Source organism: Epinephelus fuscoguttatus, linkage group LG9 (genome assembly GCF_011397635.1).
Source record: "Epinephelus fuscoguttatus linkage group LG9, E.fuscoguttatus.final_Chr_v1".
NCBI classification, from domain to species: Eukaryota; Metazoa; Chordata; class Actinopteri; order Perciformes; family Serranidae; genus Epinephelus; species Epinephelus fuscoguttatus.
In genome coordinates, this window is record NC_064760.1 from 1095048 (window position 1) to 1103255 (window position 8208).

The window sequence follows — 8208 nt, forward strand, 5'->3', positions numbered from 1 at the left end:
AGATTAATTATCTACAGAGGTCTTTTCCTCACTAAAACAAACAGACCAGCTGATTTACAGGAAAAACACTGATCAAAGACAATTCATGTTTTAAAAATTTTTTCCCAACACTCCGCAGATAAGCTTCTAACTGCGGTGGCGGACGCAGAAACATGAATGTCTCCATCTACAGTCAGTGTTTGGTTTGTCCATTCTGGGCTACTGTAGAAACATGGCGGAGCAACATGGTGATCTCTGTTCCCTGTGGAGATACGGACAGCTCATTCTGAGGGAACAGGAACACAAGCATTAGATGAGATTCACTGTCTGTCAATAATCTGAATCCTGAACCTTTAATGTTGGTGATCAATAAGTGAATAAATGTTTTAACACAGAACAAAAAGACTGAATCACATGTTCATACAGACACCTCCTCATATCAACACAAGTTTCAGTTTATTAATCAACACACAGATCAATCAATCAATGACTGGATCAGTACAACATCTCAACATCACAACCAGCTGAACAGCAGTTAAATATCAATGAAATGTTCCGTCACTGATTTATCTCATAAACATGTCTCTGATCCGTCTGTGTCTTTATCTGCAGTATTTGGTGATGAAGGCGGAAAGCAGGTCTCTGTACGGAGAGTCTGATCTGTGACTTCGCAGTTTGAGGATTTTGTGGATCGTCGGAGAACGAAGGAAGAGGTTGTGACTGAATCCCACCAGACTGGAGGTAAACCAGTACAGAGCCATGGACTGGGAGGAGAGGAGAGAACAAAGTGATGTCAGAGGACCTGGAGGTTTTAAAAGATCATCAGCTGCTTTAAAGTCAACATTAATTAACTTTATAAAATAAACTTCATTTATATTAATATGATTAATGTGTTTGTGTTCCTGAACTGAGCATAAACAACTCTCTCTGCACCTGCACCTGCACCTGAACCTGCACCTGAACCTGAACCTGAACCTGCGCCTGAACCTGAACCTGATGTCACACTGTGACGTCCAGAATGAACCAATCAGCTGCTCTGATTTTAATGTCTCACACAGAGTGACAGACTGTGTTCAACTCACAGAAGGAACAGTGGCAGCGATGGGAATCATCAACACTGAGAACGCTCTGATGAAGTTCGTCACTGTCTTCTGTAAACGAGACGGGTTGACTCTCTGAAGAGAAAACACCTGAAGAAGAAGAAGAAGAAGAAGATGATTAGGTTGGATGACATCATCAGGTCAGGTGATCACACACCTGCTGAACAGACTGACCTCTACGATGAGCAGGTTGATGAGTCCGAGGCAGACAGGTAGGATCCAGGTGGAGTCAGGTGAGGTGAGGTCAGAGAACCACAGAGCGCCCCCTGCTGCCAGGTCAGAGTGCAGTGCTGCAGGAAACACCGTTTACTGTTAGTTAAGAGACACAACTTCATTCTCTACACCTCCACGCCGGCGACAGCCGTGACCCGAGACATTTTTTAAGGTTGTCCATCTGTCTGTCCCATTATTGTAATCGCAATATCTCAAAAACAACACGAGGGAACTTCTTCAAATTTGGCACAAACGTCCACCTGGACTGAAGAATAAACTGTTAACGGACGAGCAGACACAGGTCATACTGTGTCAGCTGACAGACTGAAATATTTAGAAATACATGGATGGGAGGGAAACACGGGATGGAGACTGTTTGGTCTGTGACGTAATAGGTCAACAGGAAAAAGGTCCAACACTAACAAGCTGAAAGGGGGCATATCTCCACCTATCGTAGAGGAGTCGCACATACTTGGCTCAATAAATGGATTCCCCTCCCGTGCTTGTATACTGGGACAAGGACAGTAGGCCAGTTAGATGTCCTCGTCCAGCTGGGACTGGAGCTCCACTTCACTGTGACTGGAGACACACTGAGTGAAAGGTGTGTGTGGAGGCGTGAGGAAGAGGAGGGTATCAGTGCTGTAATCTTCGTCACTGCTTTTTGCCAACGGCTGAGTGGAGTTTCTATTTGAAAAAAAGAACACAGATGGACCCTTAAAGGACTTAAGTCCTGGTCCAGGACTGATCCAGAGTCAGTGTGATCTTACCGGACTGATCCAGACTCAGGTTTCTGAGGGCCAGAGAGAAGCTGATCCACAGAGGCAGCTGAACCCAGACCAGCACACTGGCTTTGAACGGGTGACAGTTGTCTCTGACGTAGAGCTGAGAGACGATACGACGCAGATTCTTCTTGAACTGAAACCTGAAGACAAACAAATCAGTTCATAAAAACACAGCCCGTTGTTTGTTTGTTTGTTTGTTTGTTTGTTTGTGTGTGTTGTTTCTTACCGGCACTCTTTCTCCGTCCAGCCTCTTTCTCGTGCTCGGACTGAAACTTCGTATCGAAGCCTCTTCGCCAGCTCTGAGATCTCCGCCTGCAGCGCCTCCACCTGTACATCACCTGGAGGTTACTATGGTTACCGTGATGGAGAGGAAGTTGCTATCCTAAGAGTCGGCAGACGCCAACAAACACGTACAGGATCATGTATACGGACACTCAGTGTGGTTACAGTGAACGTTCATTTCTAATCTTGACACATCAGAAACACTGTGTGTATTATTTTATATCTTTAGTGTCACCGTATGATGTCATTTGTCGTCTCCCGTCACTCACCTTGGATATGATCACCATCTGGTAGGCGGCGAGCGGCAGAGTGATGAGCGTCCTGACCGACAGCGTCGCCACGACGATGCTCAGCCACCACGGCAGCCCGCTCATCTGCTGCACACTCACCAGGAAGTGTTCGCTCAGGTGAACCGGAGCCGAGTCAGAGAGGCTGCTGTACCAGCCGGCTGCACCTGCACTGTCATCATGGCCTCCACCTGAGAGCCTCCGAACACCTGACAGCGTCCCTACACCTGACAACCTCCCTACACCTGACAACCTCCCTACACCTGACAGCGTCCCTACACCTGACAGTGTCCCTACACCTGACAACCTCCCTACACCTGACAGTGTCCCTACACCTGACAACCTCCCTACACCTGACAACCTCCCTACACCTGACAACCTCCCTACACCTGACAACCTCCCTACACCTGAGAGCCTCCGAACACCTGACAGCGTCCCTACACCTGACAGCGTCCCTACACCTGACAGCGTCCCTACACCTGACAGCGTCCCAGCGCCGGATAAAGTCCCAACGTTTGACAGACCCCTGACAGCTGACAGCGTCCTGACAGGTAACATGTGACAGCAAACTGCAGGACATCCAGCTGACGGCGGTGCAGTACAGGTGTGACCAGGTGCAGAAGATTTCCTGTTGAATGTCGCAGAACAGACTCCTCGTACAGGAAGCTGCAGGACGCTGGTCCTCAACGACCCCGCCACACTCAACATGCCGACCCCTCCTGAAACATGAAGAGACAAACAGGACGCTGATTAAAGACGAGTTCAGGACTGAAACTGTCCAACGTCTCTGAAGAGTCTGTCCCATAAATCAGCTTCAGCTTCTTAAATTAATCCTCGTTCTTCCTCTTAAAACCTCCTGTGAAGACCCGACTCTTTGATTTGACCATCACATCTGTAGTCAGCCATGTTGTCTTTGTGTGACACACACATATGTACATATATATATGTAATGTTTTTATGTTACTTGGGTCTTTGTGAATAAATGTTTTTGGGATTAGACTTTCTGTTTAATGTTGAACATGAGTGAATGAATCTCCACCTTCTGTGTCAAACACACACCAGAGCAAATGTTGATGTTCAGACCCAGAATCAGTTTTTAATAATGTTAAATTTTAGAGGTTTATGACGTGTCTGTTTCCTGTCAGACTCAGCTGCAGAGTTTTACCACAACATTAAATATCGAAAACTAAATATTCAATAATCAATATAACAAAGATTGAACTAGTTTAACACCGGAAGTTAAACACTAAAATGTTTTTACTGCACACACACACACACACACACACACACACACACACACACACACACATCACCTGTGTGAGAGTTACTGAGACACTCAGTCACCGACTTTAATTCAGAGATAAAACCAGAACGTACCTGTGTGACGTCAGCCGTCAGGTGACCTGTATCCGGCTCTCTGCTGTGTAAATAATCTGTGGTTCAGACTAAATCATTTAAACTGATTTCATTTTTTATTCTTTCACCTTCATCCTTCCATCCACCGGCATCACGGCGTCCCACACATATGACGTCACGGTGTTTATCACCGCGTGTCGGGTAAATGTGACGGCACAGAGGAAAAAATAACTTTACGTAAGAAGAAAAAGAATCATTTATAAAAAATATAAAAACGTATTTTACATTTCAGAGAAAATATCAAATAATCTGCACAAAGATTTACCGGAAACGGTTAACCGCCAGAATCAAGCCGGAACACTTGACCATACTTTCACAATAAAAGAATTAAACACTTTTGTTTATTCGCGTTATTGAACTTAATAGATACAAAAGACAAGTTAGATTTACAAGTCCTCAAGTTCCTCAATCATCTCCTGCCTCAGGTTAGCAACGAAATATGAAACCACATACAATATGACGTAAATCTAGAAAAATAAAATACACAAACACAAAACACTCTCAAATTAACAGTAATTAATTATTTCTGATCTGATTCTTATATAGACCACATATATGTTACTCAATGTGGCAGAAAGAGAAATATTCAGGCAGAGGAACATCAGAGCAGAGTTTAAACACAGTTATTGAGTTAATTTATTTGCACTAGTACCGAATAAAAAAACCTCCACTGACGGCTTTGCTCCTCGGCTCTTTTATTGTGAAATATCTTACCGGAAGCGGTGTAGTGGATCACCGTGTTTCCGGGCAGATCGGTGTTGTGTCACAGAGCAGACATGGCGGAGTACAGCCAGGCGGGCCTCCTGGCGGCTCTGCTCCTCTTCTCGGCCCTCACGGTCCGGGACATTTACCTCGGCAGAACGAGCCCGCAGCGCGGACACCAGCAGGCCGACAGCCCCGGCTTCTCTCCGGACACCCTGCCGGACACGGAGCCCGGGAAACCCGCCAAACCCTCCCTGTACACCGGGCCCACGCTCAAGTTCCAGTACTGGTGAGTGAGTTAGCATCGGGAGCTAACAGGCTAACAGCGAGCTAACAGTTAGCATCAGAAAATAAACATGTTTCATCGTGTTTCTGTCTGAATGTTAAACTAACGGCTCAGAGACGTTTTTAACTGTGTTTAAATGTTTCTATTAAACGTTTCAAAGCGCTTTATTTTAGTAAATGTTACTGTTTACACTTCAGTTCATAATCCATAACAAGTACTGAGCTGTTCAGGTGTAACACCATCATCGTAAACAAGGCCTGAACGCACCTGTACGTCTCCACCTGAGGGACTGAGCTCAATAACTGAATCTGTTTTATTGCTGTTAACAATAAGACAGGTTTCTAACAAACATTGTAAATAACAAATTGAACTTTTAGAAATATATCAAACACTTTTTCATCTTCAGTGTGGGGCATCACGTGGTCCAGCTGAGCTCACCTGACAGGTGTGTCCTCTCTGTGTGTTCTCAGTATCTCCTGAGGTTACAGCAAAGTGTTCCAGGAGTACTCACGAGCCATCAGCCAGCTGTACCCGGACATCCGCATCGAGGGAGAAAACTACCCCCCCACCCCCTTCAACAGGTGAGCTCTGACATCACTAAACTACTACTGTCCAATCATGTTGGATTATATCCCCACAGTCTGAAGTCAAACCAGTAAACCCAGTAACACCAGTCCTCCGTCTCTCCTCAGGTTTTTCGGTAACCTCATCTCCTACCTGAAGCTCCTCTCCATCCTGCTGATCGTCAGCGGTCAGAACCCCTTCGTCCTCCTCGGCCTCGACACTCCCAGAGCCTGGACCTGGAGTCAGGACAACAAGGTAGCTGTTACCACGCCAACGGAGGTTTCAGCTGGTTACCATGGCAACAGATTCAACCATTTCACTGTTTTTTTCTTTTGTGTTGTTCATCAGATCTTCTCCTGTCTGATGGCCTTCTTTCTCTGTAACATGATGGAGACTCACTTCCTGTCTACGGGAGCCTTCGAGGTCACTCTGAACGGTGAGTTCTGATTGGTCCAAATTAATGGTTAGAACATCGTGATCTCATTTCTGTGGGATTCTGTCATGTTTGTGTTGGAGAGTTGAATTTATTTGTCCCCGAGTGACGGTCTCTTCCTGAACGCATCACCTCGCTAACACTCAGCCAATCAGATGAACCACAGAACTGTGAGGTCGCACAAGGGCACCGCAACAAGCGTTCAGTTACTGGTCGTGGTTACGTGGGAGGCAGACACAAGCCTCGCCTTCAGCTTTTCTAGCTTCATCTTGTACGTTCACTTGAACGGAGACATTCAAGGTTTACCTGTCGTCACACGGCGCACCCTGTGTGTCGTCGGCAAACCTCATGTTAGTGTCGCGTTCAGTTCACAACAGCGTCCTCGTGACACTGAAGCAGCAGAGGTTCCATCTGATTTAAAACTTTTATGTTTTATCTAAGTCACAGTATTTAATAAACCTCATCATGTGGCAGTGGACACGTTGGAGAGTGTAAATGAGGTTTTGTCTGATAAACTCAGGTGGAGACATGACTCTAAATAAGTGACATATTAACCTTAATCCTGTCGAGCTCTGCTGGCGCAGATTTTATACCTGCTGAGGACCCACACATGCATCCTTTGAATTTCTCTGAAAGAAGGACTCAAGGATCCTTGACATTGGCACAGTCCTTCAGCAGGTCAATGACATAGTGTCCTCGAAATTCAGACGTTGAGGGATCCTCCCTTGACTCCGAGAGACACCTCCTTACTGACACTTCCTGGTGTAACAGTGTTTCCTGTCCCCTCCCTCAGACGTCCCTGTTTGGTCGAAGCTTCAGTCAGGTTACGTCCCGAACATCCAGGAGATCTTCCAGATCCTCGACAACCACCTGAAGATGAACCAGGTGGATCCCATGAGCTTCTCCTCCACTTAGAGCCACACACACAGGTAAACACAGCTGTATCAGTGTTTACAGTCACGTGACCTGGTGTTTGATGACATCACACTGACCCTCTCACCTGTGTCTCTCCTCAGGTGCGCTGCGTTCAGGTGTCCTGGCTCAGTGGTACGTTCAGCCACTGGCGTTCATGAAGGTCCGGCCCTAAAGCAGACTCTGCGGGGCCTGGCCGGATGTCCCCCGCCACAAAAAGAGCGTCCCCTCTGCGCCAGGTCACAGATCAGCTCTGTACCCACAGTGCACCTGTCAGCACAGGTGCAGTCAGCTGTACGCACAGACTGACGACTCGACTGGACTCTGTTTGATTGTATTTATTTAGTTTGAGGTTCAGAACTTAAGTATGGTACCACTGTTAGCTTCATGCTAATTAGCCTCCGTCTGGACAGGAAGTCGCAGACAGGAAACTGAAATAAAGATAAAAATCTGGTTATCGTCACTGTCAGTTGTTTTTTAATGAATGTCGTCTGTAAAATGTCTGAAACAATAAAACTCCTCACAAGTTTCTCACACGGAACTTTTAATGTGGAAACAGGAAGTGATGCGTTTTTATTTGTTAACGGATTTAAAACAGATCCAAATGATCAGTTTGTGTCATGTGTCCAGTTCATCAGATGATACAGATCATTAATGTAATCTGAGTTCACATCAGTCTGAGCTCTGCTGGTCACGTTTCACATAGTTTTGTTTCTCTTTGTCGTCAATAATCTAAAATATTCAGTAAATAATCAACAGTGAAAGTTTGGAGGAAACGTCTGTAGTTATTAATCAAACTGATCGGCTTCATCAGGACTGTGATTTTATTGACAGGAAACAAACAGAAACTGATTCAGATTTTGAGTTCTGACATGAAGTCATGTTTCTCTAACAAAGCCGCTTGTCTCCAGGCTCACTGCCAGAAATGACCTCACTGACTCAGTGACTGAGGCCCTGTGAGATGAACACATCCACCGGCCGAGCAGATTTTCTGTCGGTCAAAATAACAGGAAGTGACAGTTAAGTTTTGAAGATGAATATTTTTACTGTTCGCACTTGGGTCTGACTTCAGTATTTGATGATCTACAACTGCTGCAGTGGAACGTGAGAATGATGACGAATCAGAGGACCTGGTGAAGAATATTTTGAGGTTTGTAAGTTCATTTAAGATTTAAATGTTTAAAATCTGCCTCTGGAGAAATAAATGGGATTTTTCTATGATTCTAACATGTAATTATTTAAAATGCTGCAG

The 8208-nt window shown here is 45.5% G+C and overlaps 3 protein-coding genes across 44 annotated transcripts in view; 2 read left to right on the forward strand and 1 right to left on the reverse strand.

The window, feature by feature from the left end:
• LOC125894085 (uncharacterized) overlaps window positions 1–8208 on the forward strand; it is a 328241-nt gene that overhangs the window by 240869 nt on the left and 79164 nt on the right. The gene's annotated exons all lie outside the window — the stretch shown is intronic.
• On the reverse strand, window positions 414–4242 carry LOC125894090 (cytochrome c oxidase assembly protein COX18, mitochondrial). Of its 42 annotated transcripts, none has more exons than XM_049585256.1 (9): window positions 4021–4242; window positions 3105–3362; window positions 2961–3032; window positions 2626–2924; window positions 2301–2401; window positions 2060–2214; window positions 1254–1369; window positions 1062–1169; window positions 414–743 (listed from the first exon to the last, which is right to left on the reverse strand). In XM_049585256.1, the coding sequence occupies exons 2-9, from the start codon at window positions 3349–3351 to the stop codon at window positions 582–584; spliced, it is 1260 nt and encodes a 419-aa protein (XP_049441213.1). In that variant the 5' UTR covers window positions 3352–3362; window positions 4021–4242; the 3' UTR covers window positions 414–581. The 42 variants fall into 42 exon arrangements, with proteins under 42 accessions (XP_049441213.1, XP_049441208.1, XP_049441201.1 ...); XM_049585251.1 differs by having other exon boundaries at window positions 3087–3362; XM_049585244.1 differs by having other exon boundaries at window positions 3069–3362.
• Window positions 4798–7518, forward strand: selenot2 (selenoprotein T, 2). The gene is made up of 6 exons (XM_049585288.1): window positions 4798–5050; window positions 5518–5628; window positions 5740–5866; window positions 5960–6047; window positions 6838–6973; window positions 7061–7518. Exons 1-5 carry the CDS (start codon window positions 4836–4838, stop codon window positions 6957–6959), a joined length of 663 nt encoding a protein of 220 aa, XP_049441245.1. The 5' UTR covers window positions 4798–4835; the 3' UTR covers window positions 6960–6973; window positions 7061–7518.

What these genes read in the sequence shown, in the direction of transcription:
- LOC125894090 (XM_049585228.1), bottom strand. Translation starts at nt 3,351, where the DNA reads ATGTTGAGTGTGGCGGGGTCGTTGAGGACCAGCGTCCTGCAGCTTCCT. An exon ending in TGGACGGAGAAAGAGTGCCG is followed by an intron (nt 2,215 to 2,300) that starts GTAAGAAACAAC and finishes GTTTGTCTTCAG; the next exon opens with GTTTCAGTTCAAGAAGAATC. An exon ending in TCGCTGCCACTGTTCCTTCT is followed by an intron (nt 744 to 1,061) that starts GTGAGTTGAACA and finishes CTCTCCTCCCAG; the next exon opens with TCCATGGCTCTGTACTGGTT.